Source organism: Leucopleurus acutus, assembly GCF_964270905.1.
Source record: "Leucopleurus acutus genome assembly, chromosome: 20".
NCBI classification, from domain to species: Eukaryota; Metazoa; Chordata; class Mammalia; order Artiodactyla; family Delphinidae; genus Leucopleurus; species Leucopleurus acutus.
In genome coordinates, this window is record NC_139162.1 from 49,884,913 (window position 1) to 49,904,973 (window position 20,061).

General features: G+C 52.0%; 1 protein-coding gene across 1 annotated transcript; it reads right to left on the minus strand.

Annotated features, from left to right (window-relative positions):
- Window positions 1-733: 733 nt before the first annotated feature.
- On the minus strand, window positions 734-18,792 carry EML2 (EMAP like 2). Its single transcript, XM_082862259.1, has 18 exons — window positions 18,628-18,792; window positions 18,291-18,420; window positions 15,147-15,296; window positions 14,385-14,454; window positions 14,175-14,285; window positions 13,030-13,125; window positions 12,007-12,141; window positions 11,053-11,152; window positions 8,681-8,835; window positions 8,400-8,525; window positions 6,550-6,681; window positions 4,428-4,495; window positions 4,067-4,155; window positions 3,733-3,830; window positions 3,147-3,234; window positions 2,488-2,583; window positions 1,292-1,422; window positions 734-966 (listed from the first exon to the last, which is right to left on the minus strand). The coding sequence occupies exons 1-18, from the start codon at window positions 18,629-18,631 to the stop codon at window positions 841-843; spliced, it is 1,905 nt and encodes a 634-aa protein (XP_082718385.1). The 5' UTR covers window positions 18,632-18,792; the 3' UTR covers window positions 734-840.
- Window positions 18,793-20,061: the final 1,269 nt, after the last annotated feature.

The window sequence follows — 20,061 nt, forward strand, 5'->3', positions numbered from 1 at the left end:
CGTGGTTCAAGTGGAGGCTTCCGTGTTTTTACATATTCCATCTTCCTGGCCACAATCATTGGTCCAGGGTTGGCCTTCACCCAAGTGAAACCAATCACAGCAGGCCAAACAACAGGCCACGTTGATAGATCTGCAGATGGGCCAATCATAGCCCTTCCCTGGGATTTTTGGACTTGGGGCTCAAGCTGCTGGGTGCCATCCTTCTGTGGTGTGGAGAATGCTGCTCCCAGAGAAACATGCTGACTTGCAGAAGGTCAGAGAAGGTATGGAGTACCTTGGTTGCCCTCAAATCCTTGGTTTGATGGCCCTGAAGGCCAGAGGGGACAACTGCCCTTCCTTGTTTGGCAATGTCGATCAATTGAGTCCTCCTCTGGCCTAAGTTAGAGCAAGCTTGGTTTCTGTCAAGCTTAAAGATGAATAAAGACCTGATAATGGTGTCTCATCACAAACGCTGTAATATGTGCACACCACACACACACCTCGTACATATACACTTATAGACACAATCTATGGACACACCATATACACAGACCCTGACACTCCACCTCAGTGCACGTGTTTTTATTTCCGGATGATATAAAATAATAAACTTAAAAAACACCCCAAACCAAACACCCTAATGGCTCCCCCAAAGCAATGTGACCCCTTTTCCCACCCCAATAAATAGAGACTTCTGTCTGTCAGTCCACCCTCCCACCCCCATAACCCCCTTTGCTATAGACATACTCTGGGTATATATTACTCTACTCGGCAATAGACATCTCCCGAAAATAGAATTCCAATACTGCCACCTGACTCTACCCGGGCCCCATGTTCCTGGGAACCCCCCCACCTGCCAGTTCAGACCACCCGCCACTGCAGCACGCTGGTGTCCTTGCCCCCTGTGGTCAGGGCCACACTGTCATCCCACAAGAAGGCCACATTTGTCACATGGCTGCTGTGTCCGCCGTATTTGTGGCTGAGAGCCTGTGATATGGAAAGAAGGAAGTGAAAGGAAGTCATCTGTCTTGTTCACTGCTGTATTCCCTGGGCCCAGGCATTCGGTAAGTGCTCAATAAATATTTCTTGAGTTAATAGGAAAGAGAACCAAAGATCTCACAATGCAGATGCTCAGAGCTTTAGCACTACAGACTTGGTAATTTATCGACTTTCAAGTTAAGAAGGGCCCCTGGGACCAAGCCACTGCCCTCCTTGTACAGCCGGTGAAACTGGGATCCGGAAAGGGCTGCCTTAATCCTGCCTGCAGTGCTGCTTGGTACCTCCACCCTGCCAGCCCCCCAGAGGGACTCACTCGAGGCTGACAGCAGGGGTAGCTAAACAGGTGGACTTTGCCAAAGTCATCAGCTGAAGCCAGCAACTTCCCATCATGGGAACGGGCCACGGCATTGATGTCAGTACCATCTGCTCCCTCAGACCAGATCCCTGCGGGCAAGATTGGGGGTGGCTGGTGGTAAGATGGCAGCTGGGGCCAGGGACCCCCAAGGCGAGTAGGCCCCAGCCCCAGCCTCCCTGCCTTTCTCTCACCTAGCCCATCTCTAGCCGGGGATGAGAATTGGAATAATCTTTTGGAAATGCTTATCTGACCCTATCCCTCTATAGCTCAAAGCCCTCCCATGGGGAATTCCCTGGCGGTTCAATGGTTAGGACTCCACGCTCTCACTGCCAAGGGCCTGGGCTCAATCACTGGTCAGGGAACTAAGATCCCACAAAAAAAAAAAAAAACCCTCCCATGGCCCAGGCTTCTCACCATGACCCCCAAGCTCTGCCTTGTCCCCCACACTGCTCCTGCCTTGTCCTTACCAGTGCTTCCCTTGAACTCTGCAATGATTTAGCCATCCTGCCTTCTTGCATTTCTCCAAATACCAAGCTCTGTCACCTCTAGGCTTTTATACATGGCTATTATTCCCTTTGCCTAGCCATTGCTTTCCTTCTTCACCACCCTAGAACCTAACTCCTCATCCTGCAGATCCAGTTTGGATGTCCCTTCCTCCAGGAAGCCCTCCCTGACTCCCTCCTAGGCTGGGGCCAGGTGTCCTCTCTGGCCTTCCTTGTCCCAGCCCAGTCTACTCTGGGTGGTCTGGGGACAGGTCTCTCTCTTCCACTGGACTGTGAGACCCATGATGGCAGGGTCAGGGCTGTCGTGGTCACCACTGACTGGGTCTTAGCACTGCCCAGCTGGGCACACAGGTGCTCAGGGGGTATGTGTTGAGTGCATTAATGCCTGAATGAATGGGTGACTGGGACACAGGCTGTGTGAATCTCCCTGGGCCAGGTGACACCCCCAATTGTTCTCATTGCATTACAGTTCCAAGGGATCTGAGTAGTCACCTCACCCTAACCTTTTCTCTTATACAAATACTGCTGCTTACATGTCTAAAGGAATGAGTTTCCCACCTTAGAGGTAATAAGAGACTGTGAAAACCACCAGTCAGGGATGTTTCTTGGAACTCCTGTCCTCAGCAAGACTTTCCCCATTCCAGAACTTACCAAACACGCCAAAACCCAGGACACAGGTAGCCGTGGCCCATTCCACGTTCCTCACAGCATCTGCAGTAATGATCTGCTTACAGGTAGCTGGGTCCCCTGGGGCAGAAAATGGGAGGAGGTGTTCAGAGCAGAAAGAACTACTGGCAATTCCCTGGCGGTCCAGTGGTTAGGACTCCGCGGTTCCACTGCAGGGGGCACGGGTTCGATCCCTGGTCGGGGAACTAAGATCCAGCAAGCTGCGCGGCACGGCCAAGAAAACCAAAAACCAAAAACCAAACGGAAAGAACTACTGACTTAATTCATCCATTCCACAGACAACGGGCACTGAGGTCCGACACAGGAGGCTAATTCTACCTCTCCAGACTGGTGCTAGATCCTGGGTGGTGACATCTCAAGACGAGAGCAGGGGTATCTGCTTAGAAACCTGTACCCCAGCCATCCAACCCGGAGGGGGAGGAACTGGTTAAAAGTTGGGTCCACCAGGGAGGAAACCAGAAGCCAGGAGACCAGCCAATCAGATCAACCCCTGAATAAAACAGCCAGAGGAGAAGGGACTTGAAGCCCCTGCTTCCCCTTCCAGAACCCAGGGAAGGCTATGCAAATCGCACACGCGATAGAGAGGCTGAAGGAGGAATGCCTTTGGGTTTCAGAGAACTCACAGTACAGAATCTCGTAGTCCCCAGAGTTGGTGACGAAGCAGCTGCTGTCCTGGGCCCAATCCAGGTGGGTGATAAAACTGGAATGGCCCTGCAGGGGAGGGAAGGGGTGGAGTTAGAGCTGGAGCGGGTAGGATCAGACCAGGATGGGTGGAAGGCAAAATACAAAGGTAGGGTGAAAACACAGGGGGTCTCGAGGAAAGATACACAAGCCTTTGGGGTGTGGGGACGGGGCCACACTATCATGGGCGGGGCCAGACTGTGATGAGCGGGGGCTAGACAAATAGGGCTTAGAACACAAGGGGGAGTTTAGAACAAGTGGGCAGAGCTGGACACGGAGGGGCGGGCTTCGAATGCAAGGGGCTGGGCTACACAGAGGGTGTGCTTAGAACGTGAGGGGCGGGGCTACACAAAGGGACGGCCTTGAAACACAGGAGAGGGTAAATGTGTGGGCGGGGCTAAAACTCCTTGATGTGACCAGGGCAGTCAGTTGAGTGTTGAAGCTGTGCGCCCTTGAGGTAGAAAACTGGTTAATTCTGCACCCCCTGGACGGGGTGGCGGCGCGGGCTGGGGGCCACTGCCCACTCACCGAGCACTTGCCCAGGCGGCTGACCTTGCGGCCGCCCTGGTCCACCGTGTACAGGTACACCAAGTTGTCGTGGGAGCCCACGGCCAGGTACGCCCCGTCTGGGGGAGGGGGAGGGGGCTATGAGGAGGCACCCAGGCTCTACCCCTCCTCTCTCAGATTCAGCCCCCCACTATCCCAGACTCCTCAGTAGTCCCAGGTTCCATCCCTGCCACAGGCCTGGCCCCGCCCTTAGGCCGTGCCACACAGACTCCACCCCTTCCCCCTGCCAGTAACTCTGAGCTTCAGTTCCCAGGCCTGGCCTCTCCAAGGTCCCCTCCCCGGCCCCGGCCCTTACCTGGAGAGAAGCTGACCACTGAGATCTGTTCATTCCCATCTGTATGGATGGCCACCAGGTCATGGGTCTCCGTGTCCAGCAGCAGCCATCTTTAAGGAGAAGGCATGGTGGGAGAGGAGGGGTGAGCTGATCTGGTAGAGAAAGGTGACAATCTGTGGGGCCTGAGGGAAGGACCCCAGAAAAGATTAGGGAGAGAGGCTGACTCCAGAGGAATGTTGGGAGATCAAGGCCTGGTAAACAGTTGGTACCTAATTATCATTCTCTGTAAGCTTTGGGGCAGTAGGGAAGGCAGGGGGAGGTGATCAAGGGATAGTTCCTGGGGGGCGCAGAGAAGCCCTCCCCAAATGCCCATCAGCTTTACCTGCCAGTCGCCGTGCCAATGGCCAGGACACAGCCACTGGGGTGGAAGCCAGCAGAGTAGGCCGGGTCCTGAGGAGGGAGAGAAGAGGAAGGGCTGGGAGCTGGGGTCCCCCTTCCGTCTGGCCCACACTTCCCCAGCCTCAGAGGCAACTCTCAGCCTGGCGTGAGGGCTCTCACCTCCCTCTGCTGCCCTCCAGTAACCTGCTGCTGCAGATGCTCTGGAAACCACTCTCCTTTGCTTTAACATGTCAGCTCGAAGAGAAAATATTCCTCCTTTCACTGTTGACTCTGGATCCTTTTTCACTCCTGTTTTAACCTCCCACAGCTTTATAAACCCAAGATGATTTCCTTAGGGACTTTTCTACTAGTGAGATCGTTGGGACAAAGGCTATCCATATTTTTAAGACTTTTGATATATCATGCCAATTTGCTTTCCCTTATAAAATTATATTGACTTATCATTAGGCTTGTCTGAGTGCCTGTTTCCCCATATCTTTATCTAACTCCTAGCACAAAATTTTTAAATTTCGGGGGCATTTGGTTGATTTGCAGGCAACAGAGCACCATGGAATCAGACGTGGTTTGAAACTGTGGCCCTGACACTTCCTCGTTATGTGACATCAAATAACTTTCCCCATCGTGGCCTTGGTTGCCCCAAACGGAAAACATCAATACACATTCCCCACGACTGTTATAAGCAAGGTGTAAAGTCCCTAGAATGGTAAGCTGGTGAGTAAGATGGCCTACAGGAAGCACTGAATAAAGGTCAGCTATGATTGTAATTACGAACGGCAAGTGATGTTACCTTTCTGGGCCCGTTTCCTGATTTTACCTTCCTGTTTCTGGGCGATCCATCATCTCTACTGCCTTGTGGAGGTTGGGGTGGGGGGGAGTTAAGAAGACAATGTGGGTAAAGTGCTAAGCCAATGTCAGGCATGGTGGGCAGACTGCCCAAATCAGAATAACCCGAGGGAGCTTGTTCTTATTATAAATTGCAGATTTCTGGGACTAAACTCAGACCTCCTGAACCAGACTTCCCATGCTTGGGGCTCAGGATTCTGTGTTTCTAACAACTCAGGTGGTTCTTATGCCCTGGCTAGAGAACTGCTGTGCTGAGCACAGGTCCTGGCATATAGTAGGTGCTCAATTAGGCAGCCACAGTGAGAATTATTATACATGGCCCTAATAATTTCCAGGGTACACTATCCCTGACTCCTAGAAGTTCAAAGGCCATCAAGTGTTCCAGGATCATAGGTAACCCTGGATTCCTGGAGCAAAACCTCAAAGGGTGGTGTGGGGAATATGATGACTGACCTTCTACTGTCCCATACCACACAGGCAGGAGAGCTTAAAAACTACATTGCCCAGAATCCCTTGTAGCTAGGGTTGGCTGTGATTTGGGTCTGACAATCAGCTGCACCACTGTGGGCTCTGGATGGTACAAGGTGGAGGCCCCGCTCTGCCACTTCCACTGATCAGTTGGGTTGTGAAAGCAATAGCATTTGCTATGCTGGTGAGCAGTCACTAGCCTTGAAAGGCGAGGGCACAGAGTATCTGTTTTTGGCCAGTGTAAATGTAGCCAGCATTGGGTCACTCTAGAGCAAGATAGTCCAACTGAACCTTCTGCGATAATGGAGATGTTCTTTATCTGCACTTTCCAATATGGTAGCCACATGTTTGGAATGTAGCTAGTGCAATGGAGAAACTGAATGTTTAATTCTACTTACATTTAAAGTTAAGTTAAGTTTGAATAGCCACATGTATTGGACAGCGTAGCTCTAGAGCCAACACTTGAGTGACCACAGCATCCTGGTTCCTGGATTGCAGTTACAATGACAGCATTTTCTTGAACTCAGTGGTTCCTGACTCCCCACCTTCCTGACTGTGGCAGAGGCAGCAGCTCCTCTGGCAGGTCAGTTCTGTGGTGCTGTTCTGGGCTTCTTTCCAGTCAAGAACTCACTCCTCTAGCACTTCCAAGTGAGTTTGTAAGCACCCAGTTCCCTGCATTAAATCTCCTTCTGCTTAAAGACGCCAAGTGTGGCTTCCATTTGATGCACTGAACCCTGACACACTGAGACAAGTCGTTCTGTTAGAATGGCGTGTCAAGTCCCCCATCCCCTTACCTCGATGATCCTACTCCACAGGGGCTGGTGGGACTCCACGCTCCACAGATGCACCAACTTATCCTGACCACATGTCACAAATTGTCCCCGGCTGGGGTGTGTGGCCAGGCCCCACAGCTCTTCCACGTGGCCCTGGCAGAAAGGAGAGATGACAGCACGGAGACTGCCAATCCAGGCCTTTCCTCTGCATCCCCCACCTCCCCAAAGTTTGATGCCAGAAAGAAGTGCTGGACTAGCCCCAGCAACACACTCTCCCCACAGGTTACCCAGGGAAGACCCTTTCCCCAGTGTATCTGAAGGAGGCTGTGATTGGGCAGACCCCTGCCCCAGTGTGGGGCTCAAGGCAAATGTTGCCCTTCCCCCCAGGTCTCTGCTTTCCAGTGTGCACAATGGGAGGCAAGAGACATGATGAGTAGGAGCTTGACTTTGGGAGACAGATGGCGCCCAGCAGGCTGTAGGAACCCATGGAGGGTACTCAGCCTGGTGAGTCTGACTGCAGCTCTCTCTTATTGACTGTGGCAGTCACCTGGGCAGATGACTTCTCCGTGGAGCCTCAGTTTCATCTTCTGTAAAATGGAACCAATCACTGTATGTGGCTCATGGCATTTTTCTGCTCACTCAAATTATGGATGGAAAGTGTGAATAGATGGAAAGTGTACGAGGCTGGTACAAAGTGCTCACCAAATGGAAGTGGCTGACTATTATCAGTAGTGATAACATGCACTATTAATATATAATTAAAGTAATTAACAATGATAATCAACAGAATTATAATTATTGATATTAGTATAATGATTAATGTTAATAAATAATATAAAGCTAGTAATATATTAATAATGTAATTAATACTAAATAATATTGATACTATTATTAGAGGTCTTTAAGGTCCATTCTGGTCTTGGGACCCCTAGGAAATCCCTCTAGCCCTTGTTTTTCCTCATCTTCTTCCATGGAAACAAGAGCCAGAGGGGGGGAATCTAAATGCAGCTGCTGTACGGATCTCAGCTACCATGTAAGAGGTAAAATGCATGTCAGGAGTGAAGGAAGGGGCGGGGGGTCACTGAACAAGAAGTAATTTTGGCCAAGACTCTTTGAGCCCTTACTCTGTGCCAGGCACCATTCTAAATGCTGTGCATGAATTGACTCATTGAATCCTTACAAAACCCCATGAGTCAGTTCTATTATTCTCCTGGTTCACAGAGGCACAGAGAGGTTATTCACTTGCCTCATATCACACAGCGAGTGAGCGACAGGGCTGTGCTTCGATCCCAGGGTTTTTTTTGGCCGCACCATGTGGCTTGCAGGATCTTCCCTGACTACCAGGGATCGAACCCAGGCCCCCAGCAGTGGAAGTGCAGAGTTCTAACCACTGGACGGCCAGGGAATTCCCCCAGTAGGCTGGGTTTTTTACTTGGATGTGTGGTAGGGTTCTGGCCCACGAGGATGAAGGAATGCGCATCTGAGAAGACTCCAGAGGGTCTTCCTAGATCCTTGTAGCTGAAGACCTGGGAGGTGTGTGGCTCAAGGCCTGTGTGACAACCTGCCAGGGCACTTACAGAAATGGACACCAACCTGACCAGCAGGGGGCAGCACAGCTGGAGCAGGGCCCTGGGACCCCTCTGCTGTGCTACCAGTTAACCCATTGCTGGACCATGGGGTGTTCTGGGGTGGGGTTATGTGTCAGGAGCAGTTAAAGGGAAGGTAAGTGGTGTTTACCAGGCCAGAGGATAAGGGATGGGGCAGGGAGTTGAGGTGAAATGGGAGTGGGAAGAGAGGAGGAATGAATGGTGCAGAGGAGAGAAGAGAGGCGGGTGGGGAGGGAGCAGGGCAGGTGCAGAAGAGAAGCTCACCTGGATGAGCAGCGAGAAGCCAGTGTGGACAGAGCCCTGCAGGATGGAGTTGCGGGTGGTCCCCACGTACAGCGTGTCACCCCGGCCCTCTGCTATGGTCCGCACGGGGCCAAAGTCCTCGGGGACCTGAGTAGGCAAAGGGGGGTGGGGGGCAGGCAGATGAGTGTAGGACACACGCAGAGGTGGGGTTGGGGGGTGGGGGAGACGGGCTGGGAGAGCAGGGTCTAGTATTAGTGGGGTGGGAGGAGGTATCCTCACCTTCATGAGCCTCTCCCCCTCACCTCCGCCTCCTGCAGCTTGCTGTAGTCGGAACCCCAGAGGATCACCCGCCGATCGCGGCCCCCTCCTGACACCAGCGTCCCGTCCCGCAGGGCGCAGAGCCCAAACACGCCGCCATCGTGGACACCCAGCAGGGCCTGTGTGATACGGTTCCCACCTGCAGGGTGGCCAGGGGCAGAGGTCAGCATGGGGAAGCTCCCCCATACTGACCCCAGAAAACACCTCAAACTCTCAATCCTACATCCAGCCATTCACTCACCTTTTCTTCTACCCAGCCTTCCACCCACCCATCTACTCAACCACCCATCTATTCAAATACCCTATCATCCATCTAATAAACCATCTGAAGTAACATCTACCCATCCACCCTTTGATCCTAACCCTAACCCACTTACCCACCCATTCATCCACTCACCTATCTACTGGTCTGTCCATCCATCTATCTACTCACCCATCCAATTACCCATCCAGCCAGCCATCAACGCTTCCTTCCTTCTATCCATCCATCAATCCGCCTCTCATCCATTCATTCACCCTCTCTTTCATCTGACTACCCACTCACCAGTCAGTCCATCCTTCTATCCAAACATCCACCCATTTTCCATTTTTTTTCCTATCCATCTACCCATTCACCCATCTATCCACTCATCTGTCAACCTAACCATCTGTTCATCCATCCATTCAGTCAACAATTATTAAACTAGCGTTGACTCTGGGCCCAGCCTCATGCTGGGTGATGCTGGGTACTGATGAAGGCAACCTCAGATCTTACCCTCACAGGGATCACAGTCCAGTTTCAGAGACAGACCTACTACCAGTCAGTGACGACCCAACATGGCTGGGGCTGGGATGGGGAAACCCAGGAGACTGTGGGATCCCAGAGTGGGCACCTAGCCCGGTGGGCCAGGGAGGGCTTCCTGGAGGAGGGGACAGCTGAGCAAGGACCTGAAGGTTGAGTAGGAGTTGGCTAGGACAACAGAGGGTAGAAAAGTGTTCCAGGCAGAAGGAACAACATGTGCAAAAGGCAGAGAGAACATGGACTATTTAGGAAACTAAAGAAATCTGGTGTGACCAAGTATAACATGCAAGGGACAAGAGAAAGCAGGGCCAGACCATGCATGGCCTCATTGAGGAATCCGGACCTTGCAGACCTCGGTGAGGAATCCAGACCTTGTTCTGAGGGATCTGAACTGTGTAGTAATGGAAGGGTTCAGCAGGGGAAGGATAGGGTCAGATTTACATTTGGTTCTGACAACAAACTGAATTGGAGGGGACAAGACTGAAGGCCCGGGAACCAGGGAAGAGGCTGGGGCAGGGACTAAGTGGAGAGGAAGAAAAAGCAACTCTCTTCAATTCCATCCTTCCAGGCTCAGAAGTGGTGCCACGTGAACATACATCCTTCTGTCCACCTATCTTTCTAACCACCCACCCACCCAACATCCTGTAGCCCTGCGGGCTGGACCCAGTGGTGGGACTGGAGATATGGGAACCAATCAGACCAAGTCTCTGCCCTCAGAAAGCTTAGAGTCTGCTGGGAAAGACACACTGCCAATTATTCAGAACTTATTCTCAGCTGTCTAATCTCAAGAAAAGCTCAAAACAACCGTGTGAGGGAGAGAGTATTATACCCATTTTACAGATGGGGCAACTGAGTCTCAGAAGGGAGATGACTCTCCCAAGGCCACAGAGAGCACACAGCACTGCTGAGACCTGAACCCAAAGCCTGCCCAACTCCCAAACCCACTCCTCACCCACTACCCCAAGATGAATGGTTACCTCAGCCAATGGATTAACATGTTATGAAGAACTGATTGTTCCAGGAAGTGGTTTGATGACTGAATAAACTCATTCATTCATTCATTCGTAACTTTACAGTAATCCACTGCCTGGGAAAAGACCTAGTCATTTATTAACACAGTCATCCGTTCTGGGGACAGCCATTCATATATTTAATTGTTCACTCACCTAATCACCCACCCATTAAGGACAGCATATTCATCTACTCATTCTTCTATTCACTGGGTAGGACAAACGCTTCATTCATTCATTAACTTATTCATTCATTCATTGCTCTGGAACAAACCACCTCTCCATCCATCCGTCCATCCACACTGGGTTAACCCATTCATTTATAGCTCAAACTTGATCGCTGCCATGGGATTTGCAGAGGACAAGGGGAGGGAATAAGTGAAGATTTCATGCAGGTGGGGATACTGGAGCTGAGCCTTGATGGAGGTGTTAGAATTGGACAAGTAATGACTTGTATTATTGTATCGTACATTCCACATCAGCATGCTCCGAGAAAGGGACGCACAGCCAAAGGGAGTCAGGGAGGACCGGGCTGCGGAACCAATCAGGTGGGGCTGACACTGACCTTTGCCCCAGACATAGAGGTTCCCCCCAGAGTCCCCGGTGACCACATCGCCACCCTCCAAAAAGGTCACACACAGCACGTACTTCGGTTTCTCGTGTTTCTAAGGTGGGGGAGAAGGGGAAGGTGTCAGAGGGTCGCTGAAGCCGGGAGGCCTCCCAGAGCTCACCCGTCACCCAGGAAAATGGTCCAGGGGATGCCCTCCATGCTTTGGGGAGCGGCCCTGTGGGGAGCATCCTCATCTCCAATCCACCTCCATGGAGTGTCACGTCGCCTACAGACCACTTTCTGACCCACCCCGGACCCCCTTCCTCCCTCCTCTCTCTCCTCCCTGACTCCTGTCCCAGTCTCTGTCCTTCGTTCCCCTGCTGTCTTCCGCTTGGATTCCTCTCTCTCTGTCCCTTGGTCTCCCTCTCTCTGCCCCTGCCCCTCTCCTCTCCTTCCCTCCCGCTCCCTCTTCTGTCTGTCTCTAGGTCCCTCACCCTGCCCCGCCCCACCCTCTTCTCATCTCAATATCTCCATCTTCATCTCCATCTGAGCCTGGTGTTCTCAGGGCCTCCCCTTTTGGGGTAGAAGCCCCAACTCTCACCAAAGGCAAAGGAGCCCTGTCAGAGGTGTGCCTGCGTCTTCTCTCCCAGGCCCTGTGCTTCCTGCTGTTTCTCTCTGCCAGTCAGCCTCTGACCTCAGTTTATCCAGAATATTGACAACCGCAGCAACCCATTTATTGAGCATCCACTATCTGCTAGGAGTCGCTATACTCTCCATCCCACTGAATCCTCACAACTTCAAAGAGTTAAGGTGGATCACGCCACTGGTATGGATAAGGGAACTGAGGCCCCAGCAGGCAATATCTCAGCATCCCTACAACCTCCAGCCCCTGGGGTATCTTCTTGTCTGCCTGGGTGTCCCTGCCAGCCTCCTTCAGGGCCAGCCTGTCCCAGTACCCCTGGCACTCACCTCAAAGAGGCCCTGCCGTTTGCTCATGCCGCCTCCTTCTAGGTTCCAGAAGTAGATGTGGGATTTCCCGCAGGTGATGAGCACGGTGGGGTCTGTGGGGTGGAAGGTGGCCACCAGCACGGCCTCACTGGAGCACTTTAGGGGGTGGGGGAGATTCTGAATGAGGACCTCAAAGCCATCAGGACCACGATACCCAACCCAGGAAGGACTGCCCTATACAGCTGTGTGGGCTGTGCGCTTGCACGCCCAACTTGCCTGTACCTCTCCTTTACGGGCAAACTAAAGTACAGGAAGCAGGGCCAGCCAGTGAAGCATTATTGTTTTCTTCATCAACATAATGGCAGGCACGAGAGCCCTTACTTTGTACCAAGCTCTGTGCCAAGCACTTAACATCCATCAACTCATTTAACCCCACAGCACCCTGTAAGGTAAGGCTCATTAGCACCTCCCATTACAGATGATGAAGTGAGGCTCAGAGAGGGGAATTCACTTGCCTAAGGACACAGAGCCAGGTTGTGTCCAGAATCAAGTCACTGAGAGCCCAGCCTCTCAACTACTTCTCTTTCCCCAAACCATGGGCCCCAATCCTAGGTCTCTTGCCCCCAGCCCAGAATAAGCACATGACCTTGGGCAAGTAGCTCTCCCCTCTACCATGCCTCAGGTTCCTCATCTGTAAAGCAGGTTATCGCCCGGAGATGCAAGTCAAGGTCTGTCTTGGACATCGCAGGACAGCAGAACCAGCAGCCACCTTGTACCGATCCTCCTGTTGGGCCTGGTTTGCCCACCCCATATGCCAACATCAAAGCCAAATTTTCCCTACAAGGAAGATGCTACCATTATCCCCATTTTATAGATGAGGCAACTGAAGCTCCGAGAGGGCAAGCCACTTGCCCAAAGTCACACAGCCAGCAAATGGCAAAGCCAGGACTTCAACATGAGTCTGATTCCAGACTTGTGAACACTGAGATCTGGCCAATCCCACAGGGAGACCCCAAGGAGAGGGGATAAGAAGGGTTACCTCACCTTGACATCTACCACCTTGGTCTCCTTGGCCCAGTCCCACACAGAAAGCATGTGATCGTTGGACTCATCTACCGCACAGAGGAGGTTGCCCCCATTCTAGGAAGAGGAGAGAGGATGGGGGAGGGGCAGGCGGGTCAGGATCCACCCCCTCCCTCCAACACCTTGCCCACTGGGGCATTAGCTACTCAGGCCTGTTTCAAAGGCCCTGACCCAAGTCATGTGAAACACATGAAAATATACTCCCCGTCCAGGGCCACACACATTTTAAAGGCTGTTTATAATTTTCCTTTTGAAATGACTCCTCCCTAAGAATTTCCTCTAATTTCCCCTCAGCTACAATTTCTCTGCAAGTAGCCCGAGGTCAGGAATTCTTACTGAGAGCCTCTAATCTGCATTTTCCTATGGAATGACTTTTAGGGCTGTGAAGTTAAACAGTTAATAAAGTCGGGATGATGTTGCTTTTTATACCTGTAGTTAAGCGCAGGTTAGTTTTGATTTTGCAAAGTTTTCCTTTCCCCCACATTTTGGCAACAAAATAGCTTTATTTCCCCAAAGTTCTCAAGTGTCTCCTCAGGTCTCAGAAAACCTGTGAGGTTCTTAAACTGTCTGTGGGATGACAGGTTGTTTTTTATTCCCCGATCCATCACAGCCAATACTCTGGTAAAATACAGTAAAACTAAAATATGATTAAAAAAAAAAAAAAGCCCACCACTCACACACTTGGATGTTGTGTGAATGTCAAATTGCTGGACAAATTCCTAAAGGCTAACTCTCGGTTTCTGTGCTTATCTCCTCCATACCTGCCAACACCCACTTAGGATGGTACTAGGAGCCAGGGCTGCCCTAGACACAGGGCTTAAAATGCCTAAGGGATAAGGACCCTTCCAGAATGAAAGGTGGTGTGAAAAAGTAATGCAGAAAGCGTTAACTGAAGTACAAAGGATCACTGAGGAGTTTCTCTGCGGAGCAATCGAGACATACGGTCCCCTCATAAGGGCTAACAGAGCAGGCCTGGGAGGCCACAAATGCGGGCACACAGCCTGGAGGGCCAGGGGGCGTGGCCAGCACCTGTGACGCCATGGTGAAGGTGTGGCCTCCAGCCCCAAGGGGCACCCGGGGCAGGCGAGGGATGGCACAGGACTTACAGATTTGGAAAAGCCCACACAGCACACAGCTCTGTCAAACACCCCCAGGCCCAGTACGTGTAAGGTGGAGAGGGAAACGGAGTCCCAGACGCGCACGTGGGGCGGCAGTGGCTGCAGGGAAGAGAGAGGCCGGTTACTGGGGGGCCCAGCTTCCTGACCCACCCACGACTCCATCCCAGTCTCCAGGTCCTGCCCCCTCCACTCTGTTACCTTCCCCTCCTTAGTGGTGCCTGCCACCTGTCCAGTGGCGATGGTGACCATATCAGGGTGGACAGCCAGGCTGAGGAGAGAGAGGGCAGATGGACAGGGCTCAGCAGGGGGGTGCTCGCAGCACACCAGGACCCCTCCCACAGCAGGCCACAGTCGTGATGCCTGATTATTCATTCCGCAGTTTGCTTGAATGAGTTACTTAGTCAATAAACACTGATTCAGCTCTTCAGTAGCAGTAAGGGTATACTCTCTGGGTACTCCGGCTCAGAAGCAAGACTCAGGCCTGCGGTCTCTAACTCAAGTGCCCAGAGGGCTCAAGCCTGTACCACAAACGGCCAGGAGAACACACCCATTTAAAAGGGCTGTCAAAAATAAAATAAAATAAAAGGGACTTCCTTGGAGGTCCAGTGGTTAAGACTCCACGCTTCCACTGCAGGGGGCACGGGTTCGATCCCTGGTTGGGGAACTAAGATCCCACATGCTGTGCGGTGAGGCTAAATATAAAAAAATAAAAATAAAGGGGCTGTCACCACAGGGCTCCAACACACTGTGGGATCGTCTGGGGTGCCCACTTGAAGTTTTCAAAAGAAGTGAAAAATTCAGGCATCTGAGTGAATTCACCGACCTTTGACGTATTGATAATCAATCCACATTTTTTTCCCCCTGAATTCAGCCTGTTGGCCAGGGAAGGCCTGGCCCCACCCACCTCCCCTAAGAGTGTCCCAAGCAGGAAATATTTGGCATCCTCCTCCCAGGCCTCACCACTTGATGTCATCATTGTGTCCCAGGTAGTGCCGCTGCCTCTGCTCCTCCACACTGTACAGCACAGCCACAGAGGCCACGAAGTACACTATCTCCCCTGTGGGCAGCAGGTAAAGGTTGGCCCGGCAGTCTCGGCCACGGTAGCCATAGCTGGAGGTGCCCAGGGGCTGGTTAAAGAGCCTGTTTTGCATTGCATCTGCTGACTGACTCCCAGATGAAGGTCATCAGAGCTAGGTTTTCCTGTTTCCACTCTTACCCCTGTGGGAGGTTGAATGATGGTATCCCCCAAAAATATGTCCACCAAAATATTAACCCCTGGGAAGTGTGAAGGTGACTTTCCTTGGAAAAGGAGTCTTCGCAGATGTAATTAAGGATCTCAAGACGAGATCATCCTGGATTATCTGGATGGGCCCTAACTCCAGCAACAAGTGTCCTTATAAGGGACAGAGAAGAAAAGACACAGACACAGGGTGGGAGAAGGCGGTGTGAAGACAGAGATCGGAGTAAAGCAACTATAAGCCAAAGAACCCCAAGGGTTGCCAGTAGCCACCAAAAGCTGGGAGACAGACAGGGGCCTCTTCCTCATCTCTCCATGGCTCCCGCACCTCCTTCAGGTCTCTACTCAACTGTCAGCTCCTTGGAGAGGCCTTCCCAAGCCTCTCCCAAATAGTTCCCAGCTATTTAAAACTGCAAACTGGAATTCCCTGGCAGTCCAGTGGTTAGGACTCAGCGCTTTCACTTCCGGGGCCCGGGCTCAATACTTGGTTGGGGAACTAAGATCCCACAAGTCGCGCCACGGCCAAACACAAACAAACAAAAAAACCGCAAACTCACACACCCTCAACTGCCCCCATCCCCCTCCCTCTTCATATTCCTGCAGTACATTCATCAGCATCCCACACGTTATCTGTTTAATTTATTTTGTGTCTCCCGAACTACAGTGTCTGCTCCAGGGGGGCAGGGACCTCTGTCCATTTTGTTGACTGATGTGCCCCTTGTGACCAGATCAGGGCCTGGTACACAGCAGACATGAGTTCAATATTTGTTGAAGGAATGTGACCCTCCTCTGTTCAGAACTTTCTGTGGCTCCCCAGTTCCCCTAAGACAAAGCCCAAGCTCCTCCACTGGCCTGGTTTGCCCCTCCCTGGCCTTAGCAGGGTTTCTGCCCTCCTTTGCTCTCTGACCTCGGAGTTTCTCAAAACACTAAGATCACTACTGTCACCCAGGTCTTGGCACTAACCTTCCCCTTTGCCTAGCACAAGCTACCTGCCACCCTTCTCAGTTGTCCTGTCCTCAGATCAAGCTTCAGGCTCTCTTCCTCCGCTAGATTCATCCCACTTATCTGATCAATTTGTTAGCGTCACCTATTCCTTAATGAGACTATCAGTTCCACAGCGGCCAAGACTGGGCTGTTTTGTTCCCTTCTACAACTCCTCCTCTGAGAAGCCTTCCCTGATGCCCAGGCTGGGTCAGCTGCCCTCTCTGGGTTCTCCCATCCCAGCCTGAGTGGTCATTGTCACGGATTCTGTCCCCACACTGGACTGTGATTTGGGGACTGTTGGAACCCAGCCCTTAGCCCCAGAATGTTCAGGAAACATTTGAATGAATGTCGATATGTGTATCCCGACCCCACAGAAACTGCTTCACCCTGCAGCCATCTGGGGCTGGGGAATGAGGCCTATACTGACTGTTGCTATCTCAACTGCTTTTCTTTTGATGCTCACTTATCAAGCCCAGCTTGACATGACAGCATGGTATTCTTTGACTCCCGTGAATATTTCCAGCTGCCTTAAAGAGGCTCTGGGCTCCCACATTCCTCCTTCCTCCAGAGCAGAAACCAAGGCCAAGAGAGGAAGACAGGGACTGGGTCCCTAAGATGCTGATCCCAAGCCCCAGTCTGCATTTTGGGAAAAGCCTGGGCCTCAGAATCAGAGCTCTTGCCTCAGATCTGCTGACTCCCTAGAACAGGGCTTGATATCCCCTCTTTTTTTTCTTAATTTTATTTTATTTATTTTTTTATATAGCAGGTTCTTATTAGTTATCTATTTTATACATATTAGTCTATATATGTCAATCCCAATCTCCCAATTCATCCCACCAGCCCCCTCGCCCCTTGGTGTCCATATGTTTGTTCTCTACGTCTGTGTCTCTATTTCTGCCCTGCAAACCGGTTCATCTATACCATTTTTCTAGGTTCCACATATATACGTTAACATATTTGTTTTTCTTCCTGCTCGGTCCCCTCTCTTGACCTCAGTTTCCTCATCTGGAAAGAAAGGGTAATAGTTCCCAACCTGCAGGCCTCAGAGAGCTCTCGGAGGCCACTTGTTGTAAAAATATATTCTCAATCCTACAAAAGAGCAGGATCATATTATTCAACGTATTTATACTTGAAAGAGCTTTGAACAGTGCCTGGCATATAATAAGTGCTCAATAATGATTAGTTATTATTTTAATCAATCTCTGTTTATGGGGCCCATATGATGAGCACATCGTTTCACAGCCTTATGAATCTGAGATCACGACACCCATTTTTCAGAGGAGGCAACTGAGGCACAGAATGGCATGGTGACTTGTCCACGGTCACGTAGCCAGCCAGAGGCTGGGCTGGGGTTTCAACCCATTTCTGCCAGGCTCTAAAGACAGGGTTCTTAACCATTATCAACTTCTTCCATTTCTCAAATACACCAAGCTCACTCTGACCGCAGAGCCCTTAGACCTGCTGTGCCCTCTGTTCTTCCTAGGCTGGCCCCTGAATGTCCGATTCTCAGCTCAAATGCCCTCTCCTCAGAAAAACCCAGTTACTCCTCTCACTTGAGCTTAGTTTACTGTATTCCCAGACTGTGTGAGCTCAGGGAACACAGCCCACATGCAGATGAGGATCTGACAGATGGAGGGCACTCAGCAAACATTTGCTCCTTGAATGAATCATAAAAGGCATGTCAGCTAACCTGCCTTCCTCTGCTCCCTCCAGACTCCAGTTCTTCCTGACCCCTAAAGCCACAGAGGCCTGGAAAGTCCCACCTTCAGTACAAAGACCCTCCCTCCAGCTGAAGTCCCACACCAGAAAGGCTCTGGTCCCTTCCAGGCTGGGGGCGGGCGGGTTGGGAGAAGTGGGAGGAAGAGATTAAAGCAAAAGGATACACCCAGTCCAGCTTGAGACGGCGGGAAGGCAGCTCGGAGCGTGTATCCAGGCTGTAGCTGGGTGCCAGCTCGTCGGGGATCAGCATGAGCACAGGGCGGCCCCTCAGGAACATTTTCACGGAGGCCTCCTCTGCCAGAACACCCCCAGAGGTCAGGTGCTGACACCAGCCCCCAACCCTATTTCCTTTCCCCTTCCGACTTCACTTTTTTACTTTTTTAATTAGCAGAGGCGGGGAAAATGAGGCCAAAGAGGCAAAGGCCCAGCCAGTAGCCAGGCTTCCTGACCTCCAGCTCTGGCTTCTCACCCCAGGAAGCCCCACCCATTCTCCCTACTTACCCATGCTGAAGATAACTTCTTTGGTTTTGCTGTCAGGAAAGGGAAAAAAAAAAAGAAAAGAAAAGAAAGAAAGCCCTAATTAGCAGGCAAGTCAGAAATTGGGAGAAACCACTTCCCCACCCCAGCGCTCCCCGGAGGTATTTGATGAAAAATGGGGGCCGAGTAAGGAGCGGAGCGCTGCCTCTCTGCAGGCCGTGTGCTTTGCTCGGTTGATCTTGCAGAGCCTAAGACACAGGCCCAGAGAGGCAGTGATCGCCAAAGATCAAACAGCACGAAGTGGCAGGGACGCGATCCTGAAAGAGGAGCGTCACAGGTACCCCTCCCACCTAATCAGCACGGTTCTCCCAACGCTCCCCACCTCCAGTCCCACAGAGCCCCAAACTTCAGGCAGAGAGGGAAGAGGTGAGGGTTTAAGGGAAGGGGCGTGTCTCCAACTCCCTTTGCTGACGGAAGGTGGTGATGCCCGCGGGTCTGGGTCCCCGGAGAAGGGGGAAACCTGGGATCCAGATCCCGGTAGCGCGAGGAGGAGGGGGGTGTGCGAGAGAGTCTCACCCAGCTCCAAAGCTACTCATGGCGGCGGCTGGCGAAGCTTCGGGGCCGGGGGTGGAGCCGGGACCGGCTCCGCCGCTTCCGGCCCTGGGAGGTGCCCACGCCGCCGCGCCCTGCCCCGCCCTCCACTGCCAACCCCGTAGCCGGAGGGTCACACTGGGTCTCAGGTCCCTGGCTGTGGGTCCTGATACCAGGCTCTTTTTTGGGGGGAGGGAGAGTGTTTTTTGAGAACATGGACTCGGGGACGTGTCTGCCTGAGTTCAAACCCCAGCTCTGCCAGTTCCTAGCAGTGTGGACAAGTTGCCAAACCTCTTGCCTCGATTTCTTCACTTTTAAATTGGGGATAATAAAAATACATACCTCCCGGGTGATTGCGAAGCTTAAATTAGTTAATTCATATAACATGCCTTGCGTGGTGCCTGGCACATAGCTTCTGTACGTGTTTGCCATTATTTCAGTGAGGTTGAAATGTGTGATTTTTGACTCTGGTCCTGCCTTAGTCTGGTCCTGCCTTAGTCCGGACCCGCCAAGCCCTGACCACGCCCACTGCATCAGGACTCCACACTCAGGTTTTTACACCGCCCAGAACTTCAGTGTGGCCCGGGCTCTGGGAACTTGACCACGCCCAACATTCTGATCATACACACCTCTCCTTCCGATCCTGCCCCTGAACTGACAGCTCTCCATGGAACCGCCTACCCTCCTCAGGTCCGGTTAAACTTCAGACCGTGATCACTTTCACCTAGAGTCCCTTCAAGCCTACTGATATCTGCCCACGCCCACATATGACCACGCCCAACTTTCAAACCACGCCCATTTCCACCTGGCAGCGCCCCAGGCTCCCTGCCGCCCAGCTTCTTGCATCGGACACTACGGCACCTGGTC